At 38.1% G+C, this 23,773-nt stretch overlaps 1 protein-coding gene across 1 annotated transcript; it reads right to left on the bottom strand.

The window, feature by feature from the left end:
• Positions 1 to 5,846: 5,846 nt before the first annotated feature.
• Positions 5,847 to 18,922, bottom strand: SDHAF4 (succinate dehydrogenase complex assembly factor 4). Its single transcript, XM_033103077.1, has 3 exons — positions 18,783 to 18,922; positions 12,920 to 13,072; positions 5,847 to 6,794 (listed from the first exon to the last, which is right to left on the bottom strand). The coding sequence occupies exons 1-3, from the start codon at positions 18,844 to 18,846 to the stop codon at positions 6,685 to 6,687; spliced, it is 327 nt and encodes a 108-aa protein (XP_032958968.1). The 5' UTR covers positions 18,847 to 18,922; the 3' UTR covers positions 5,847 to 6,684.
• Between the last annotated feature and the right edge of the window lie 4,851 nt (positions 18,923 to 23,773).

Here is a 23,773-nt window from a genome sequence, read left to right as displayed (position 1 = left end):
ATCATTTTTGGCTATGAAATTGTTAGGGTGACAGCTATATACACACATGTATGTATGTAAGGACAATACATCAAAGGTTCAACAGGTGCAGAGATTTTGTAGATCATTTTTGTTTTCTTCTTCATACTTTGTTTTCTAAATTTCCGCAGTGACTCTGTATAAATGCTTAAAATAATATATTCATTTAAGAAATACAGCTTCCAATGAAAAACAGACCCTGCTCAGCTAATTCACCCCTAGGGGTAACCACTTTTAGCTTTTCTAGTTCATTCTGGTATTTACCTCCATATTTCTAAATAATATGAATAATTGTTATCCCTGGATTTATCAATTGTGGCAATTATCTCTTGACCGCTTGTCATTACAGAGGTGGAGATTCAGCCAACACTGCCATCTTCTGCCTCACCTCCCACAGGTTAAGTCATAATTCAACAAAAAATTCAATAATTAAAAAAAATTATTAAGAGTATGCAATGTTATCTTTTAAGCCAGCTACTGTACTGTAGTAACATATCCTTTCTCATACAAAATTTTGTTTTTCCTAAAGTTAACAACTCTCTCATATTTTATTTGCATAGTTTTCTGTGTACTTGGTGACATTTTCTAAATTCTTCCTTTGTCAAGTGTTTATAATTTTTCTAATGCTCCAGCACAGTAAAAATAGGTCACGTCGATTTCCCTTCCTCCCTCCTAGCTCCCTCTCATATACCTCCTACCTCTTAGCTCTTGCCTGGACTCGCTACTCAGCTGCATCTAGAACTTTCCTTTATTGCACCCCTGTGGAATCTCTTGCTTCCTGGATTCAACACATTCTTCTTTTTTGGTTTATGCCCTCTTTCTGGTAAGCCCATCTAGCAGTAGTTTCCTAAGGGGAGGTGCGTGGAAGTAAAGTTTTACCTTTTTTTCCCTTAGGCCTTGCTGTCTGAAAATATACTTATTCCATTCTCATACGTGGTTAACTGGGTATATTCTATGCTCCCACTTGATTGGCAGGCTATGTAAGCTGTACTGGATTCCAAATAAAAAAATTACTTCCCCTCAGAATTTGGATCAGATTGTTTTACTAATTTCCAGTGTTCTGTTGGAAAGCTTGGTACTCTCTGTTTTTTGTTACGTGACATTTTCGTTCTTCTTTTGAAGCTTTTTGATGTTCTGTTTATCCCTGCAATTGATAGTCTGCAATTTCATTACAACTTGGAATCGGTGTTGGTAGGCCTCTTTGGTCTGGTGGTATATTCTTTGACTCTGCTAAACAGAGGGAGACTGTCACTTCTGCCACAAGGAGGAATGTCAGGAACTACAAGCCTCTCTCCGGGAACTGTTCAGTGCAAGAACACACTAACACATAGCAACCCAGGAATCAGAGGTCATGGATGTCACTGCTGCAAAGGTGACCCCACAAGGCTAGTGACTACACACTAGAGTGCTGCTGCCGGCAAATCAGGTCTCCCACTGTGCCAGTCAACCACAAAAGCTACTGGTAGGACGATGGCCCTGCCTCCCACCTCCTTTCACACCTCAACAAGTGCATCTAATTGGCAGAACTTCACGTGTACTCAGAACCCTCACTAGCCATGTTTTTGTGCATTCTAACCCCTACAGAACAGAAAATTGGAATACAGGACGGGGACCAAGTCACCAGCACTGCCACAGCACACACGTGCAGAAGGACAGTGATCTGCATGCCAGTTATGTACCGACAGGAGGGAGGAGGGGCTGCGCAGGGACAGCAGGACCAGAGGAGTCGGGATTAAGGAGCTGGGAGAGCATCACGTGACATGAGTCAACCTATTTTTTTTTTTTTTGTAGAGGAGGACATTTCAATTATGTAATTTATACCTAGCCTCACTCCACAAAGGATTGGAGGGAGAAAGAAGAGTTACGTGTTGGTAGAGAAGGGCAGGGGGCATTCTAGTCAGCATTAACCTATGTAAAACTGTGGAATGAAAAGGTTTGGGTTGTTTTACCAAGTTGAAACATTTAATATGTAGGCTTGCAAAATGGTAGAGGGCTGTGATTCATAATCATCAATGGTTCAGATTTGATACGAGGCAACTCAGTCAAAAGTCCTCACATTTCTGACCAGCAGAATGAAAATGAGAGGATAACTATCAAAACAAAAGCCTGTGTAACCCTTTTTTAAAATATGGCATCTACCTGGGTCATTGTGTTAAGAATGAGACCAAATATAAAGCTCTTTTGGCCAACTCCAGAATCCACATTGCATGTGCCTGTAGAGTTGTAGACACCAATCTCAACACAGCAACCTCCTGTGCTAAGGAATATAGTTTTTAAGATAATGGTTCCAGCACACGGTCTATAACATCTCATTTTATAAACTCAGATTTTTCCAAAGGGGCTACTTAAAGACAATCCTCCAAAAACACTTTTGTAGTCTTTTCCTTGTGTGTGCTTTCAGCTTCCGATATTCTCTTCTAAGTTGCTTCTGAAAGCTCCTTCGATTGATTTTCATCCCCTTCTCACAACTGCATCAACGACAAACTCCCTTCTCAATCTGTCCATAATTTCTTTTATCAGCAACAGCTAAATTAGGAATACTTGCAGCTTCACGACAAGATTCCACTTGCTAAGACTAAGTTAGAAACACAAGGTCTATATATACCTAACCTGTATTTTAAAGAATATAGGATGCTATAGAATTTCAAGCAACTTTCACATAACTAATCTTCATATTCACGAACCAAGGCTATGCAAAAGGCACAAAAATAAACTATAGGCTCAAATGCCCAACATTTACAGAAGCAGGCATAGACATTGAACATGTTTCAGGGATTATGTAAGCCTTATTTTTACACTTCTGTATTTTATATATTTTACATTTCTCTATTGTATGCCCCAGTAAAACAGATTCTCAGCTAGTAGTTTTCTTAGATGATGGCAGTAAGCAAGTAACATTTGTTGTGTCTGACCAAAATCTTTTAAACACCATCTCTAGAATTCGGCAGAGGTACACTTATCAGCCTCCACTGGGGTGCAGACATCTGACTTTAGTGCCCACCAGTCAGATACACCAACATAAGACAATGGCAGAGATGGATTAGGTGGCGGGGAAAACAAGCTTGGGACTCATTTTGCCAGTGCAGGCAGCAGCAGTCACAGGGATTCTGGGCCCATGGTGGTGGTGGCGGGTGCAGGCTGCTACGTGCAGAAGTTTAGTTAACTATGCTTTCAGGCAGTAGCTCCATTCTTCAGCCAGTGCTGTTGTGTCATTCTGAAACTTGGTCTTGGAACTTCAGCCTGTTCTGCTAGCCCTTTTAAAGAGTCTGTATTTAGTACCTCCCTTCCCACTTACATAAGCTCAGCAGTTCTTAGAGATGTGATTCAGGACTCTGGGGGTCTCTGAGACTCTTTTAGGGGGTCTGCAAAATCCTTTTCCAATTATATCTGCGTATGAAGCCAGCTTTTATTATATGTCAATCAAAACAATATCACGACAGATTGCATGCAGAAGATGATGTGAGAATACGGCTGCTTTCTATTAAGACAGACATTAAAGAGAATTGCAAAAATATAAAACAATGGCACTCTTCTTAATTGTTTGCTGTTTTGGAATCTTTTAGTTATTTTTTAAATGTTATTTTATATTAACATGTAATGGATCTCTTACTGTGTTACTTTAAAATGAATTACATCATTTAAAGACTGCTCAGTGTTCATTCATAATATAGTTAAGTATCAATAGATATATCACACGTAAGTAAAAGTTCTTTAGTGTCTTAAAAAATTAGGGATCTCAAAAGACTTTTAAAAGTAAAAAAGGGCCCTAAGACTGAAAAGTTTAGCAGCCACTGAAATAGAGTAGATTCTGTCATCTTTATCTAAAACCCTGAAAAACAGAGAAGGCTACATTTTAATTCTCCACTGAGATTTGAGTGACTGTAAGAGAGAAGTTGGTTTAGAGAGAATATTTGATACTGTCCCCATAAAGAGAGGCAGATGCAAAAAGCAGCATTTGTTTGAACCAAGGCCAAGAGCCTATAGGAGTCTTTCTCATTTCTACAAATGAAAGATATTAAGGAGAAAGACAGAACAAAGTACCCAGAGGACACAGAACTGATACTGAATACTTATTAATCATAAATATTTCTCAATATTTGCACATAACTTCCTACTCATGGGAAAGTAGGAACAAAGTTTGCTCACTATAAACTATTCTATTCATCCAACAAACATTTGTTATTTACCAGCAGAACATGGCTTTAGGCTTGTTCTTACCAGTTTAATAATAGGCATTATTATATTTTGACTTATGGTAGGTCAAGCAACTGACATCAAATTGGTCAAGCAACTGACATCAAATTAAGATAAAATGCTGGGCATAATTCAATTCCATCCACTGAAACACCTACTATATATATATATAAATAAAATAATTCCATGGTACGAGCCTTGTACATAAAAGCTCAGCCTATAATTTCCCAGAAATCCCCAAACAATGTATTAATAATAGTAAAGTGTTTAAACTATTATTACACTAGAAAAACCCACAAGCTTCGTGGGACATTTTCTGAAAATCTGTCTATAAACTGTTCTTTTCAATGTATCCACGTTAGTTTGAGTTTTCTGAGAAACAGATGCTAAGATGGGATTAAACGTGAAAGAGATTTATTGGGGAGACTTTTATGTGTAATAAAGGGGCGGAATAGGCAGACTCTCACACCTGTGAAGGAGAGAGGGAAGGACAGGACTGGGTCAGAGGAGTCTCAGACAACAGCCCAGTCCTAAGAAAATCCTGGGAAGGCAAACGGGGAGTCCTTGTACCACAAGCACCCATCAGGGGAGTTGCCCATCCTACTCATTCACTGGAGCCCCGCCACCACCCACTCACCGATAGAAACAGCAGCGGGGAAGCGGGGAAACGTGGCCTCAGCAGAAACAGTGTTGGTCCCATTGGCAAACCTCAGGGTCACAGTCAAGTCTACGTCCCACAGAAGAAAATTTAAGTGATGCATTTCCACTCCACCACAGCACCTTTTTAAGTCTTCAGGTTTTTGTGTTTGATGAACATAAAGACCATAAACGTTTTCATGCCACCAAATTTTACCCATATATTTGATAGCTGTCATGAATCACGTTACTATTAACAGACATCAAGGATTCTATTATCTTAATACAACTTAATTCAGTTGTTACATATTTTATATTAGTTTTTGAAGTCTATAAGTTGTCTTTTCTCTGTCACAAATCATGATGATTAGTGTGGAACCCAAGGAAAACTATACAATATAAAATAATTTAACACAGTATTTCTGAAATGTTAATGTCGTAAAAACCTTCACTAATCTGGGCTAATTGGAGGTTGACTAAATTGTAGCATAGTTTTTTAGGAATGTGGTTATTCCTTAGGAGGATACACAGTAACTGCAATTAAAAGAACAATGTTGACTTAGAGAGACTGGTATAAAGACTGCATGACTAGTCCCAATTTCTGCACTAGCTACTTTGTTTCTTGGGAGAATATACTTTGTAAAAAGTTTATTGTCTTAAATAAATCTCCCTAGAATGTTCTCATTGCACTTATTATTCACATCACAATTATCCGCCCACTGCATTGTCTCCTACAGACTTTGCAAACCCTTTCTTTCTAAGTAATTTAAGTATAGCCTGGGGGCTAAAGGCCCAATCTCTGTCACTGAGTGAGGTCATAGGACAGCAAAGGACGCCTTAAGGGAGGTCCAGCAGTTCCCATCTTTCCAGATCTGTAAACTGGACTTGACTTTTCCTGACCCAGTTCGTTATCCAAAGGCCATAGGGCAGAAACTATTGAGTCATCAAAACTGACTAAGCTGGTGCATTCTATGCCCTGCTTTTCTCTTATTTGCCCTCTGTGCCTGAATTTTTATGTTTTACAAACTAGTGTATATTTCAGCTCAGTTCATCTATACAAATAATCACTAATATTCCAACTAATGAGTTTTTAATGTTATTATAGTCAGATGAAACAATTTCAATTCAAGTATTTAAAATTTCAGTTTCTTAATCTTTCCCCCCAGGAAGCCAGCCTAGAGACTCAGAAAAACACAGTCATGATTGAAGGACAGATGACACGTACTGAGGTGAGAGCTATTACAAGTGGTTTACATGTACTTATTCCCTTAATCTTGTCACTGCCCTGTGAGCTGGAACTCATATTATCTCCAATTTACACATAAGGATACTTAAGCACGGAGAAGTAAAAGAACTTAACATAAGGTCATAAAGCCAGAAAGTAGTAGAGCCAGGATTTGTACTCAAGTAATCTGGCTCCAAGTAAAATATTTTATGTTGTTACTATGGCCTTCTGAAATATAATGCACTAGTTACCTCACATTTAAAAAGCCAATATTACCTAGCACATGGCAACATAATTATTAACAAAAGTTGCTTTATGTATATTTGCATTTTATAAGTAATTAATTTAAACTAAAACATGATGAAAGAAAAGTCTGCAGGTATAACCATCACGTGTATACCCCAATACATTTAAATTAAAACCAATGTGACAATGCAGAAATATTTTCCTTTTCCTAATTTACAGCAGCATATTTTCTTCCGAAGCCATATGTACTTTTAAACACATTATAGAAATTAGATGATCAAAGGATATACAGAAAAGTAATCAGAAATAAGTTAATTCAGATGTATGTATTCAGAAAAAGATACTGAAGTTAATGAACACGTAGATTAAAAATCAATACAGCGTCCTTTTCGTTCCCAATCTCCATATCGGGTAGGTTCTGGGCCCCTGGGTCCACCTCTCTCTTTGGTAACAGGATTAACATCGTCTGGAAATTCTAAAGAAAGAAGACGGGAACAGACCAGTCAATAGAGATGAGAAAAGTATTACGGTCAATTCTGTAGACAAGGTTGCAGAGTTTCACAGTTAGTGAGTAGATACTACTGACCAGGTTATTATGCAGTCTTGCAATGCAGTTATTTTTCCTGAGTTTGAAAAATCACTTTAGGATGCAATTTTCACATTCAGTCAACATTACTACCTACGTGAGTGACTTAGAATTCTCAGTGCTCCCAGGGTCCAATCTGGGAAGTGGCTGCATATGTGCTGCTCGATTAAAACAGAAAGGGGTACAAATCCATAGAGTTTGGATGGTTTTGAAACAAGATTACTTTGAAGATTACTTTAACTCAATGCCTCAGTTTTCTTGTTAGTAAAATGGGGACAACTATCATTCCTGCCTTATTGTCTTGAGAACTCAACAAGGTAATAAACGTAAAAGGTCTAGCATAGTGTCAGGTACATAACGACATTCAATTAACCAGAGCTATGAGTATTACTGTTCCTCATCACAGGGTTTGGCTTCAACAACTGGTGAGTTGGCACTGCCACTTACGGACAAAGCAGCAGTTATTACTGTTACTACTGTGTGTTCACAATAGGAATCCCCATCCTGAGTATAATTCTAAACACTTTATACATATCAACTCAATTAATTCTCAATTAATCCTATGGGACAGGATAAACGGATTTATCTATTTCTACCGTCAATAAACTCTCCCTTATCCTCTTAATAATTTTGTTTTCTAAAGAACTCCCTGCTTTGACTTCCTCTGAAAGCCTTGCTACTGGAAGCTCTTCTTTCTCACATATCTCTGGGGCTCACTGGTTGTCTTAATCAGCTCAGGCTGCCATAAAAAAAAAAAAAAAAAAAGCCACAGCTGGGTGGCTTATACAAGAGAAATTTATTTTTTCGGTTCTGGAGGCTGGAAGTCTGAGATCAGGGTGCCATCATGGTTGTGTTCTAGTGAGAGCTCTCTTCCTGGCCTGCAGATGGCTACTTCTCACTGTATCCTCACTTGACAGAGGAAAAGAGGCAGAGGGGGAGAGAGGGAGAGGGGGAAAGGGGGAGAGGGGGAGAGGAAGCTGTCTAGTGTCTCTTCTTATTAGGGCCTAATGCCATCCTGGGGGCCCCACACTCATGACCTCATTTAAACTTACTTATTTACCAAAGGTCTCATCTTCACCTTGGGGTTAAGGCTTCAACATATGGATTTTAGGGGGACACAATTTAGTCCCCCTGGGGAGGACAGAAAGCATCCAGATACCACTGCTCTTCATCGCTACTCCCAGCCTCTCATTCTACCATCAGATCTCTACAGCCTTTCCTCTTGTCAATTCCACACCATTCACTCGTCCAATGCTTTTCTCCAGTCTTGTAATGAACTCAAAGACTCTTCCATTTCCTTGGATGGGATCAATATTTGGTTCACAGTTTCATCCCTCTCCCCATCATCCTTCATATCTCCCTCCACATTAATGAACCATCACAGTGTCGGGCCACAGAGGTCCCCAATCATCTTTCCTAGTGATCTTCATCTCCACTTCTGCCATCCACTTGGATTTTCTCTCTTAAATATGTTCCTTTTCAAAATCCCACACTCGTGAGCTCTCTTTCTGACCACAAGCTCCTATCCTTCCATCTCCTATCTTCCTGTTTGTTTAACCTAGTTTTCACCCTCATTATAACCTCCAGTTTGCTGATAGTCTGTATTCCCACCACTACCACCCTGAGTCCCAGGCTAGAGTAATGCAATAGTTTTCTAACTCATCTCTGCTTTCCGACTCTCATGGCTCCTGCCTAACCTGCACAGAAGGCAGAATTAATTTTCCTAAAACAGAATCCCTCCTCCACGTTGCACTAAGTGAAAGAAGCCAAACACACTCTGTAGGATTTCATTTATTTTTTAAAAAATCCTAGAAAAGGCAAAACTATAATGATAGAAAACAGATCAATGGTTGCCAGGGGGAGACTAACTGTAAAGAGGCATGAAGGACTCTCAGGGGGATGGAACTGTTTTATACTTTTGTGATATTTACATGATTGTAAACATTTGTTAAAATTCACTGAACTGTTTAGTTAAAATGGGTGGTTTTATTATATGCAGATGACACTTTAGTAAAGCTGATTAAAACAATCTCCATCCATAAAAATTTAGTGCTTTCATCCCTGTTCACTGCATGGAGCTCATAGGCCATAACCTGGCATTTCAGGCTCTCCCAGATCTGAGCCAAATCTACCTTTCTAGCCTTTATGTTCCATCCATCCACTATATACACGTTATGCTGCAGCTAAAGAGGCCCATTAGCTATCTTGCATGTGTCATATTCCACAGCCTCTTTCTCTTTGTCCACACCTTTCTTTTTTTGAAACATCTCCTCACTGCTCCTTATCCAGTTATCATGATTTTATTGTTCCTTTAAACCCCAGATCAAATGTTACCTCTTTTGTCTAACTTTCTCTGATTTTTTCCTATACCTCTCTCATGCCAGTTAATACACGATTTCTCGTTCATAGCTATTTTTCTATCTCATTTTCCTTTCTAATTCATCTTTGCAGCAAACAGGGTACCAAGCTGCAAATAATCTTCCTTATCATCTTAATAATGAACTGTACTCTTCGTAAAGGGACCACCTATAAATTTTTCTTAGAATGAAGTGTGTACCAGAAGCAGCGAGACAGAACTAGAAGGAAGGAAACACGGAGGCAGACAGCCTTGTTAGGAGACCAACAGATCTAGAGACAGCTTGAATTTGGGCTGCATTGTTGATAGGATGGATTAAGAGGAGATGAATTTGAGGGATGTTAAGAAGAATCCAGGATACAGGAGTGAAGCTTTATCCCAATATCAGGTGTGGGTGACCTGGTAGATGGGGCAGAATAGAAATCCAGAAGGAAGAGGATTGGGGTTGGTCTGGTAGGAGGGAACAATGAGGAGAGGATGAGTTTAGTTTTAGACATATCTTGAGATATAGTTGGAATATGCAAATGAAGATAAATGGGAGGCAGGTGGCTATAGGAGAAGCTCAGGAGAGAGGTCTCACGAGAGGTACAAACGTGTGAATTACCAACACATACTTGACAGTTAAGAACATTTTGGGAAAATGTGAGCTCTCCCTAGGAATGCTTAAGGGGCTAAGGACAGAGGCCAGGGATAAACCTACATTTTGGAGTTGGGCAGAGGCAGAGGAGCTTAAAGAGTCAAGAAGAAATGGTTTCAAAAAAAGGATGAGAAACTGGTGAAAATATAACTTAAACCAAGATGGATTTCCAGAATCAGGGATTAACACTGTCAAAGGTCGTGGATAGTTCAAATAAAATGAGGACTGAAAGGCGTCTGCTGGATTTGGTGATGTTTGCCTAGAGATGATATGTTCAACATAAACTCCAGTAAACCAAAATTAAGTGACTTAAAATTCTAAATTACACTTTGAAACATGTTTCCTGTTTTTCTTTTTCTATTGTGGTAAATATATATATAGCATATATATCATTGTAGCCATCTGCAAGTTTACAATTCAGTGGCATTAAATAGTCACAATGTTGTGTAACTATCTATACTCAGAGCTTTTTCATCACCCCCAATTTAAACCCTGTGCCCACTAAACAAAAACCTTCTCTTCCCCCTAGACCTTGACAACCTCTATTCTACCTTCTGTCTCTACGAATTTGCCCACTCTAAGTACCTAAGATAAGTGAAATCATATAATATTTGTCATTCTGTCTAACTTTTCACTAAGCATGTTTTCAAGGTCCATCCATGTTGTAGCATACATTGAAATGTCATTCTTTTTAATGACTAAATAGTATTCTACTATTAGAATACTATTAGAATATTAGAATGTGGTAGGTATATACCACATTTTGTTTCTCCATTCATCCATCAATGGACGTGTGGGTTGTTTCCACCTTTTGGCTACTGTGAATAAAGCTGCTATAACTATGGGTGTACAAATACTTGTTCAAGTTCCTGATTTTGATTCTTTCGAATATATATCTAGGAGTCAAACTGCTGAGTCATTAGGTAGTTCTGTGTTTGACTTTTGGAGAAATCGCCCAACTGTTTTCCAGTTGCATCGTTTTACACTTCCTCCAGAAACACATGAAGGTTCCAATTTCTCCACACTGTTGTCAACACTTGTTATTTTCCAGTTTTTCTTAAGCTATGGCAATTCTAGTAGGTGTGAGGTGGTATTTCATTGTGGTTTTGATTTGCATTTCTCTAATGATTAGTGATGTTGAGTATCTTTTCGTGTGCTTTTAGTCATTGGTATGTCTTCTTTGGAGAAATGTGTGTTTAAGTCCTTTGCCCATGTTTTAATTGAGTTGGGGTTTTTTTGTTGTTGTTGAGTTGTAGGAGTTCTTTATATTTTCTGGATATTAATCCTTTGTCAGACATATAATTTGTAAATGTTTGTAATTATTTCTCCCATTCTGTAGGTTGTCTTTTCATTTTCATGGTAATGTTCTTTGATGTACGAAAATTCTTAATTTTGAGGATGTTCAATTTACCTATTTTTTGCATTTGTTGCTTGTACTTTTGGTGTCAAAGCCATGAAATCATTGTCAAATCCAAAGTTATGAAGACTTTCCTCAATGTTTTCTTCTAAGAGTTTTATAGTTTTACCTCTTAGGTCTTTGATACATTTTGAGGTAGTTTTTGTATATGGTGCAAAGAAAGGATCCAACTTCATTTTTTTGTTTATCAATGTCCAGTTTTCCTGGCACAACTTATTGAAAAGACGCCCTTCCCCATTGAATGGTCTTGGCACCCTTGTTGAAAATCAATTGGCCATATATGTGAGGATTTATTTCTGGGATTGCTGCTTTCATTTTGTGTGATATTTTAAGGAAATATTTCCTCTCAGATTGTTATGCTTAGCTAAAACCAGTGAAGAAAAATTTTACCTTTAGGTTATGACAACTTTTAAAAAGTTGTCATCTTGGTTGACTGATAGGGTTATTAGATTCAGCTTGACAAAGTGCAATAAGTTGAAATATTAACTGATTGAGCAAACAACAAAAGCCTTTGTATTATAGAAAGAGTTCCAGACAGAGGTCCCAGTATCCTCTACTGATATCTTCTTGCCTGGGATGCTTCCCTGCATAGATAGGTTAACTCTCATATGACTGGAAAAATTAGACAAGCAAGCACAGCCTTGCCAAACTCTCAAAATGGTTTACACTTACGCTGTCTAACATTTTAGTTTTTTGAATAGCTAATACTTGCACATATTCCACAATTCAAAGGTACAAAAGGGTATGGAATAAAAATAAAGCAGTACTTTAAAAAAACAGAGCATTAGCATGAGCCAAATTTTATAGATACTGAATAGAAAATGTTTAGTCTATCACCCCACCACACTAAAAAAAAAAAAAAAAAAAATTCTCGAAACTTCCCCTTCTCGTTCCTCAACCACATGGTCACAGTGAGAACAACCACCTTCATGTGTGACCAACCCATTGGGCACTCTTGACTGATTCAGCTCTGAATACCAAGCTTGACCAATGATCTCTCTGCTTAGAAAATTTGGAATCAAGACTAAGAAATTTCAGTCTGGTTGCGCTTTTGCACTGAGTAGCTGCTAGGAGCAGTTAGTTAATGCCCAGTGGACTGAGTACGGAGGTTGGAGACAGAAGACAAAGATGAGAAGTGACCAGGTTTCCATGTAGTGTTTAGCAACAAGGGCCCAGTCTTTTTCTAAGGCCCAGAAGCATCACTGCCCTGGAGTGCCTCACCTGTACCTTATATCCTAACAACCCATACAGTACTTCTGCTTAAGTTTGCTCCAGTAGGTTTCTCTCATTTGCATTAAAGTAGGTCTCAATTCATATATTTTGTCATATGAATAATGGGGTATAACAAATTTAACAATGAAACACAATCAATCACTGTCAGGGGCTTGGAAATCTTTTTAAATATATATATAGTTAACATGGTAATTCTATTCATTGATAGTTAACATGGTAATTCTATTCATTGTTGAAATATGCTTTATTATTGTTAATAAAGAATTATAAGCAATAATATGTTTCTTGTCTTTCATTTGTTCATTTTTACAATAACTAAAACACTTTCCTTTATACTTCAAAAATTAAAAGAGGAGCTTTACTGTACTCACTTGTCAGTATGTCTTTCTCTAAATCGGTATCTTCTGGTGTATCAAAACGACCTTGTGGTAACTTTGGCTTCTTAAGAGATTGTTTGATAGGTTCAGAATTTCCACCTTGAGAGGAACTTGTTTTCCTCAAAGAATGACACAAAAGGGGTGATCCTAGCAGAGAGGGGGAAAATAGGAGCTGTTTATTTGTTCTACTTTAAAAATTTAATAATTTTACTTAATGTGTTTTTAGTTTATACATTCACATTTATCCAAGTTCAAAACCTACAAAAGGACATATACAGTGAAAATTCTTCCCTCTGTCCATATCTTCCGGACAGTCTTGGAGACATCCAATGTTACAGTTTGAAAAAAAGAGCTTTGATCCAACAAGAGAACATAACCCTAGTAAACGTCTATGCACCCAACGTAGGAGCACCAAAATATATTAAACAGATATCGACTGACAATAAAGACAGATCAGCAGTAACACTATCATAGTAAGGGACTTCAACACACCACTGACAATAAGGGACAGATCCTCCAGACAGAAAATCAATATGGAAACAGTGGCCTTAAATGACACATTGGGCCAGTTAGATTTAATTAATATTTTTAGAGCATTTCACCTTAAAGCTGCAGAATGTACATTCTTCTCGAGCGCACATGGAACATTTTCCAAGATATGGAAAATCTTGGAAAATGTTCCATGTGCCTCAAGTCTCAATAAATTTAAGAAAATTGAAATCATATCAAGCATCTTCACTGACTACAGCACTATGAAATTAGAAATCAAATATAAGAAAAAAAAAACTGGAAGTCGCACAAACACATGGAGGCTGAATAACATATTACTAAATAATGAATGGGTCAACAATGAGATCAAGGAAGAAATCAAAAAATACCTCGAGACAAACGAAAACGAAAACACAATGACCCAAAAGCAATGGGATGCAGTGAAAGCAGTCCTAAGAGGGAAATTCATAGCAATGCAGGCCTACCTAAAGAAACAAGAAAAATCTCAAATAAACAATTTATCCTTACACCTAAGGGAATTGGAAAAAGAATAGCAAAAAAAGCCCAAAGGAAGTACAAGGAAGGAGATAATAAAAATCAGAATGGAAATAAACAAAATTGAGACCAAAAAACAATACAAAAGATCAATGAAACCAAGAAATGGTTTTTTGAGAAGATAAACAAAATCAACAAAACTTTAGCCAGAGTCATCAAAAAAAAAGGAGCCAAATTAATAAAGTCAGAAATGAAAGAGGAGAAGTGACAACAGATACCACAGAAATACAAAACATTTTAAGAAAATACTATGAGCAACTATACACCAACAAATCAGACAATATGGAAGAAATGGATAATTTTCTAGACGCATACAACTTTCCAAGGCTAACTCAAGAAGAAACGGAAAATCTGAATAGACTGATTACTACCAGTGAAATTGAATTAGTAATCAACAGGCTCCTAACAAACAAAAGCCCTGGACTAGATGGCTTTATATGTGAATTTTACAAAACATTCAAAAAAGAATGACCACTTATTCTCCTCAAACTATTCAAAAAATCCAGAAGGAGGGAAAGCTCCCAAACTCTTTTTATGAGGCCACTATCACCCTGATCCCCAAATCAGACAAAGATATTACATAAAAATGAAAACTACAGGCTGATATCCCTAATGAACATAGATGCAAAAATCCTCAACAAAATATTAGCAAACAAAATTAAGCAATACATTAAAAAGATCATACACTACAATCAATTCCTGGTATTCAACGTTAGTTCAATATCCACAAATCAATTAATGTGATACACCACATTAACAAAATGAAAAATAAACATCATACAGTCATATCAATAGATGCAGAAAAAGCATTTGACAAAATCCAGCAGCAATTTATGATAAAAATTCTTAAGAAAGCAGGAATAGAGAGATCATATCTCAACATAATAAAGGCCATATATGATAAACCCACAGCTAACATCATACTCAATGGGGAAACACTAAAATTCTTAAGATCAGGAACAAGACAAGGTTGCCCACTTTCTCCACTTTTATTCAACATAGTTCTGGAAGTTCTAGCTACAGCAATCAGACAAGAAAAAGAAATAAAAGGCATCCAAATTGGTAGAGAGGAAGTAAAATTGTCATTACATGGAGATGACATGATTCTATATATAGAGAACCCCAAAGACTCCACCAAGAACTATTGGAGCTGATAAATGAATTTAGTAAAGTAGCAGGGTACAAAATTAATATTCAGAAATCAGTTGCACTTGTATACACCAATAATAAATTATCAGAAGGAGAAATTAAGAAAACAATCTCATTTACCATTGCTTCAAAAACTATAAAATACTTAGGAGTAAATTTAACCAAAGAAATAAAAGACCTGTACTCAGAAAATTGTAAGACACTGAAGAGAGAAATTAAAGAAGATACAAATAAATGGAAACACATACCATGTGCATGGAAGGAAAAATTAATATAGTTAAAATGTCCATACTGCCTAAGGCAATATACAGATTCAATGCAATTCCTATCAAACTACCAAAGACATTTTGAACAGAAATAGAACATATAATCCTAAAATTTATATGGAACCATAAAAGATCCTGAATAGCCACAGCAATCTTGAGAAATAAGGACAAATCTTGAGAAATACCTGACATGAAGTTATACTACAAGGCTACAGTAATCAGAACAGCATGGTACTGGCATAAAAACACACACATAGATCAATGGAACAGAATAGATAGCTCAGAAATAAATCCATGCCTATATGGTCATTTAACCTATGACAATGGAAGCAAAAATTTACATTGGGATAAAGACAGTCTATTCAATAAATGGTGCTGGGAAACCGGGACAGACACATGCAAAAAAAATGAAGCTGGACCTCCTCCTTACACCATACACAAGAATAAATTTGAAATGGATTAAAGACTTAAATGTAAGATCTGACACCATAAAACTAGAAGAAAACATGGAAAGAATATTTGCAGACATTACCCTTAGTAATATTTTTACTGACATATTCTCTTGGGCAAGGGAAGTAAGAGAAAAAATAAACATGGGATTACATCAAACCACAGCAAAGGAAACCATCAATAAAACAAAAAGGCATCTTACTGAATGGGAGAAGATATTTGTCAATGATATATCTGATAAAGGGTTAATACTCAAAATTTATTAAAAATCATTCAACTCAACACCAATAAAACAAACAACTCAATTAAAAAATGGGCAGAGGGTGCAGAAAGGACAACCTGAAGCTGAACGGCACCCTCCACAACTAAGATTGAAAGGACAACAAACTTGACTTGGAAAAAAGTCCTGGAAGTACATACTATTCCCCAATAAAGACCTGTTCCCTTTCCCCAATAAAATCTTTAAAATAAATAAATAAATAAATAAAATAAAATAAAAAATGGGCAGAGGACATGAAGAGACATTTTCCTAAAGAGGACATACAGATGGCAAACAAACATAAGAAAAAAGGCTCAACTTCACTAATCATTAGAGAAATGCAAATAAAAACCACAATGAGATACCACCTACCCCAGTCAGAATGGCTATCACCAATAAATCAACAAACAAGTGCTGGCGAGGATGTGGAGAAAAGGGATCCCGAGTGCACTGCTGGTGGGATTGCAGATTGGTGCAGCCACATGTATATGTAAATTTGATTTATGATAGCTGGCATTAAATTACATCAGTAGGGAAAATGTTCAATACGCAGACCTGGAGTAACTGGTTATTGTTATGGAAAAAAATGAAATTGGTTTCTTGCCTTATACCATACATGAAAATTAATTCCTGGTAGAACAAAGGTTTAAAAATAAAAAATAAAACTACAGATCTTTGAGAAGAAAATATGGAAGAATGTCTCTATGATTTTAGGGTAGAGAAGGCTTTATTGGGTAAGATCGCAAAGCACTCACTGATAACAAAAAGATTACTATAACTGATAATAGAAAGATTACTATAACTGATAATAGAAAGATTACTATAACAAGGTTACTATAACATTATGAATATGTGCTCATCAAAAGACACTTTCGAAGCTGCATGACTGTACATGCACATCCATTATTCTATTCTGTCCACTGCTGTATATGATTTTAAAAAAAAGACACTGTCAGAGTAACAAACACAGCCCACAAACTAATCTATTTGTCACATAACTAAAAAAGGTTTAGTATTCAAATACATGTAGAAAATATAAGAAAGACAAACAATCCTTTAAGAAATGAATAAGATAAGTATGTCTACTATCACTTCTAGTCAACATAGTACTAGACATCTGAGTAAGGACAGAAAATAAAGATATTTCACAGAAAAGCTAATAAATATTTGAAAAGATGTTTAACTTCTCTAACCTAAGAAAAGCAAAACTGCAGTAAGATACCATTTCAACATCCCATAGGCAAACAAAAATTTAATTTTCTGGTAATATCAAGTGTTGGCAAGTATGTGGAACAGGAACTCTAGTATACTGCTGGTAGAAGTGTAAACTGCCAGTAGGAATGGACATTGCCTTTATAACTTGACATCATATTGTAAAATTGAACAGCCCTATACCGTATGTTGCAGGATTTCCACTCCTTGCACAAGAGCACCCATAACACATACAAGAATGTGTAGCAGCCAAACCTGCTGTTTCCAGAATTACCCAATGGCCATTGACAAGCATGGAAGAACATAATTTTCACAAGTGAATAACTACAACCTCACATACCAATACGGATGACTCTCAAAATACACTGTTAGTTGGAAAAAGCAAGTAAAATAAATACAAATGGTATGAAACCGTTTCTATTGCGATGAAAAACATGCAAATTTACACAACTGCATCACAGGAAGCAGCAACACAGGGAGCCGCTTGGCAAAAGAAATATCTATTTCTTAAACTGGAGAACGGATTCATAAATATTGGCTTTGCTTCATAACTTACACGTTATATAAATTTTTATATCAAATAATTCTTAAGTTTTTAACACTAGTGAAAAAGAGTTGTTGAATGAACACACAACAAAATTTTAGTTATTACCTTGGGGTTTGTATAATGTGGGACTTTCACTTTCTATATTATTCATTTCCGGACCATTTAAAACTTTTACAATTAACAAGTAATATGTTTGGGGACAAATGATTACAGAAAGGAAAACAAACTGCATAGAAATCTGGGACCCATTACTAGGAGGAACACTAATGCTGTTTTCAACTTACAGAAGTTTCTCCAAGATGTCCTAAACTATGCTTAGCATACTTCATGGGCGAAGTCTGTAATACATTGAGCAAATTTTCCAACCAAAACGGGTTAAAAAATGTTAGTTTTTACTGAAAGCATGCATATTTCCTCTGTATTAACAATCCCTGGCCTCACCTAATTTTTATTATACTTATTTGCCCGTGACCCACTTCTACACTTTTCCATTTTTTTCATACTGTAAAGTGCCACAAATACTTTTTGATGTAAATACGTACATGAATGACTCCCATTCCTAACCGGCTCCCTTTTCCATTTTTTCCCTTGAACATCAAAGGGTAGTGCGCCCTGCGAGCTTCCAAATACACAACCTGAGCGTTTGCTGCCCTTCCAGCTCAGAGCAGTGGCCGGAAGGAAGCCGTCATCCGGGCTGGAAGGGCTTCGGCATCTTCTAGCTCTAGTCCCACCCTTGAGATCCGGGGCGGTGACAGAACCCACCCAGGGCCAAGACGTGGGTGGCCGAGCTGAAGAAGAGAGAAGCTTGGGGACCCCCCGCACCTCAGACGCCTGGGACACACGCGGCTTTCCCCAGGGGAGGCCTTGCTTGCTACGCCGGGGTCTTCGCGACCCCGCCCGCGACCTTGGCCCCGAGGCCGGGCGCCTTACTTGCCGCTCTCCACGCTGTGGCCGGAACGCGACCGAGAAACCGGGACAGCCGGTATAAGGTCATGGCGCCGACCTCCGCAGCATCCGCACAGGCCCGGCCCACGGAGGGAGCCAGCCGCGTCCTCCCGGGTCAGCCCCACAGGAGGGGCGGGGCTCTCGTAAGGCGGGGCCTCCGTGGGTGAGGCGGGGCCTCCGTGGGTGGGGCGGGGCCTCCCTAGCCTGCGCTGAGAATCTGCGCTCCTAGCCCAACCTGTTTGTAGGTAAAAAGGAGCAGAGCGACCCCCCTTGTCACGAAGAACGAGCCCAAATTATCTTGAAGCAGTATTAATTAAAACCCCAATTCATAACTGAAGCTGGATGAGGGAATAATTTCGTTTATTCCTTTAAACCTGAGGTAAAAGGTCTCTGGGAAGATTTCTTTTATAGTATACAAAGATTGAGGACTTTTACTCTTCCCCTCCGTTCTCTTTTATTTTTTAAATCTCTACTTGTTCGGCGAACTCCTGATTCATAGGTTCTGACCCATTGATCAGATGATCTGAAAGATGACAGTTTTGAGTGAAGTGCAGAGCAACAGAAGGCTTTCCACCTGGTCCAGGCTGCGTTGGAAGGAGCGCTGCCAATTGGCCCTTAAATTACAACAGCTCCAATATGTTAAGAACATATGTGGCAGATCAGCAGGCGTTTTGTAACCTGCGTAAGTTTTTACAGAATCACAGTGGAGGTCTTTAGAATTTTTTCTTTTTTAGAAAGTATGTTAGCTATTGAGCCCTGGGAATGTATGACCATGTGACATCGGGTAACTATATAATCTGAGTTTCTCATGAACTGATAGTAGTTATCTGGTCCTCCTAGATAAGGAGTTCTTTCACTAAGAAGAAGTGGTATATATAGAACAGGGCCAGAGCCAAAACCCACACAATATTCATTAACACACACATATTTTTGGCCTTTAGCTCATATCTACAGCTTAATGATGAGTTCCTTGTCACCAATTGACTGAGGATTACAGTCAAAGCTGGATTACAGATGGCTTTGCTCAATATACTGACCCAGCAGGCTTTGGCATTTAGAGTTCCACCTAACCGAGGACCTCAAGGAACAGCAGAGACAGGTAAAAAAAATAATAAAATAAAATTCTTCCCAAAGGGCAGAACTTTTATCCTGTATACTTTCCCTGGGAGGAGATATGACTTAAGATAAAGATCTACATCATTACATGGGCACTGGTTTAGTCAAGTTGTCAGGGGCTGGTAATATAAAGGCTTTGGAATAATTCTTTGGAATAGGACCTCTCAAAATGGCCCCAAAGCATAGAACATTTGGGTCCCACTGAATGCTCAGAAAAGGCTTCAATTACGAAAGGGTTTTTAGGACAAGATTATTCTATTACTGCCTAACGTACCAAAATTTTGTGGCTTAAAACATTTATTCTCTCAGTTTTTGTGGGACAGGAATCCAGGAGCCAGGATGCCTCTGGCTCTAGGTCTTAAATGAGGTTGCAGTCAAGCTGTCAGCTGGCTCATGTGGAGGCACGACGAGGGGAGGATCTGCTTTCAAACTCATGATTATAGGATTTTTCAGTTCCTTGTGGTGATTTAGACTTGAGGCCTCCCTCAGTTCCATGCTACATGGGCTCTTCCAAAGATTATCTCACAATAGCAGTTGGTTTTCCACAGAATGAAAAAATGAGAGAACAAGAGAGACGGCTCAAGATGCAATCCACAGTCTTTTTGTAATCTAATCTCAGAAGTGATTATCCATCACTTTTGCTGTATTCTATCATTAGAAGTGAATCAGATCCAGCCCACTCTCAAAGGGAGGGGCTTACTCAGGGGATGAGTAAGCAGGTGAGGATCACTGAAGGCCATTTCAGAGGCTACCACAATGACCCACTCTACAGCTCCTTCCCCCCACCACAGCTGTGTTTACTCAGTTGCTCACTTATAAGGTAGCCATGGTGACATGGAGACATACTCATATTACTTAACCCTGCCAGGACTGATTGATTAGCACCACTACTTGCCGTGACCAACCTGATTCTCTGATATTGTACTATATAGCCTGGGTGACAGGTTTGATTGCAATGGCATCCTACTATAATGAAGGAGGTAGCAACTTGTTCTATAGCAAGTCAATTATTCTGGGTTTGGATTGCTTTCCCTGACTTAGGCTTCTTTTATACAGTCCAGCTGTGGGCTTATTAAATACATTATACACCATACACCTTATATAGCATCCCATACAACATTGCTTTTTACCAAAGCAGGGTACTGATGACTGTGGGATTAACCAGTCTTATCACATATCCTATCAGACCAGAAGAAACTGATCTTACAGAAAATGGACAGCCTTATTGAAGGTTTACTTTTGGAACCAGGTGAGAAAATACACTTTGGGGTGCTGTCGTAAAGGGATTTGGCATGTGCTCCAAATGAGTTGACAGTATTCAGTGCTCTCTCTTCTATTGATGGAATAACAAGGCCAAAATAGTACAGGGATTGACACCTTGTTACATCTGACACACTACCCATACATTTTGCTTCTCATTGTGAGGGGAATCTGGATCCTGAGCAATCCTGCAAATTATTATTGAGTATGCCAACTGCAAGGCTCTCTCTCTCCTGTTACTTAGCAATTTCTGTAGCTAGTCATACAGCCATACAGATAGGTCAAGGCAACCATAGCATTACCATCAGTTAACTGCTGCTCCTCTGGGAGAAACATACTGGCTTCTTTGCTGCTTGCCCCTCAGCCCTGGATTTTTCTCCTGTAATGCAACCCGCAATGTGTACAGATGTTATCTGGCTCTCTGCCTCACTGTGGGTATTGGGGCTCTAGGAACTGGTACAAATAATGCGGACACTTTGGCTCTTTTGCTGTAATAGTCTTTTGTCTCTTACCCAGGAGTCTCCTGTCAGCATCCTTGAAACTGTGGCAAGCAAATCGGCAAATAGGATAAAATCTCAGATCCTTCACTAATCTTGCCATCCATCTCCATGATTCCAGTTTCTGTTGGTGTACCAATTTTTGCACCCCGAGTGGGGTATAAAGGGATACAATGTTTTCTCTGAGTTGGAAGTTGAGATTGCCAACTGGTCATTTTTAGCTCATTTCTCTATGTAAGGAAAGGCAGAAAGTGGTTATGGTGCTAGCTAGACTTGACTGGCCCTGATGACCATGGGAGCAAAGGGAGTAGGGAGAGGAGTCTGACTAGAACTTGGGGGACTCTCCTCTCCTGGAATACCTCCTACCATGACTATGTTAAATTAAAAAAAATAAGCAAAGACAGTTGCAACCATATATAGGTGAAACCACCCACGACTGAGAACCTCGGGTCACCCACCAGATAAAAAAATCTGATTAGCTGAGTTGCTGGTTGAACACAAAGGAAACTGAGTGGCAGTGATGATGTCATCTAGCCTTATGACCAATGGCAGAATTGGACTGTATTTACCATAGGTTGTCTTTTTTTTTTTTTTTAATCAGAGAACTTTAGGACATAAAACATGCTGCTACTCATATCCTGTCCTGGAGATTGATTCAGTTGGTCTGTAATGGTAGCCTGGAGTTTGTATTTTTAAACGAGTAACCGAGGTAATTTTCACCAAGGAAGCTTGTAAAACACTGCTGTAGCAATATTTTCTTCCTCATTGGCATATGCATATGCTTATATACTTAACAATTTCTATTTTCTTTCCTATCTTATACTATTATTGTATATAGGGGTGGTGGTGAGGTCACAATTTTGTCTATAGGTTGCAAATTATTGAGACAAGATTATAGAACCAGAGGAGCAATGGATATCATACTGAGATCCTGGACTTAGAATTGGAAGAGGGATAATAGTATTCTGTTAGGAAGGAGCATTTAACATGTGTAAATATGGGAAGAATGGTATATGTAGATGTTGGAAAGACAAAGAAATGCACTATAGTAGGACTCTGTTATGTTTTTATATTTGGTGCTGGCTCATCAAATCCATTTCATATGTTTAGTAATCTTGGTAGGAGAAATGGTCCCATCTTCTACTGTGGAAGCTGAAAAGGTCAGATATACTTGTGGTCTTTGATGTCTGACAGCCTGAGTGCTGGCACAAGACTAAGCGTGGTCAGTTGGACATTCCCACCAGACTTTTAACCTGGAATGAGAGATGCAAATAAGCAGAGTCTGAAATCCAGTTTTCAGAGGCATCACTGCCAGCAGATGTATACATGAACTTCCAGATCTTCTTGACGTTGGAACTTGGCTATGATTTTGGTCATCTGGCTTCCTTTGGTTTCTACTGTTTTCCAAATCTGGTTCTCCAGCCTTTTTATTATTTCTGTGAGCTGCCTAATATTCTTCCAATGAATTATTTTTCGGCTTAAGTTAATCATAATTGTTTTTTGTTGTTTGCAACCAAGAATTCTTATTAGTTTAATGAGCTTCTCTAAGAGTCAACTATCCTGTTTCAGATAATCATTTCCCCATCCCATCCCTGTAATCTGAATTTGGAGGTGAACAACATTTCATAGTTTCCCTGATTGATAAACCACAAGTAAAGTTGTTAGATTTTTAAACCATGATCATTGATGTGCTTTTAAAACTGTATTAAAACAACCAACAACCAATCAACCAAATATGATCATAAGAGCAATTTACCCTTAAATATAATTATATGAATATGAGTAAGAATGAATCCTTTGATAAACCTGGAAGATTCTTCAAACTTACAATAAGCATATTTCAAATTCAGGGCCAACATACTCGTACGTGAAGATGAAAATTGTGTATGGCAAAAATACGTGATAGACGATGCATATATTTATGTTTTCCAGTTATAATGCACTTGAAATATTATTGCTTAGTCATTTCATTGAATTTTCAAGTACTTTTTGAAAAGTAAAGATTTTTGGAATACCTTTTAACTACTTAACATATATGCAAAAGACATAAATTATAAAAATACAAAGGCTCTAAGTTACACAATCATACTGGTCTAGAGAGTT

This window comes from Rhinolophus ferrumequinum, chromosome 3 (genome assembly GCF_004115265.2).
Source record: "Rhinolophus ferrumequinum isolate MPI-CBG mRhiFer1 chromosome 3, mRhiFer1_v1.p, whole genome shotgun sequence".
In the NCBI taxonomy this organism is placed as follows: domain Eukaryota; kingdom Metazoa; phylum Chordata; class Mammalia; order Chiroptera; family Rhinolophidae; genus Rhinolophus; species Rhinolophus ferrumequinum.
Note: the sequence above shows the minus strand (reverse complement) of the source record. Positions and strands in the feature narration are given on the sequence as shown.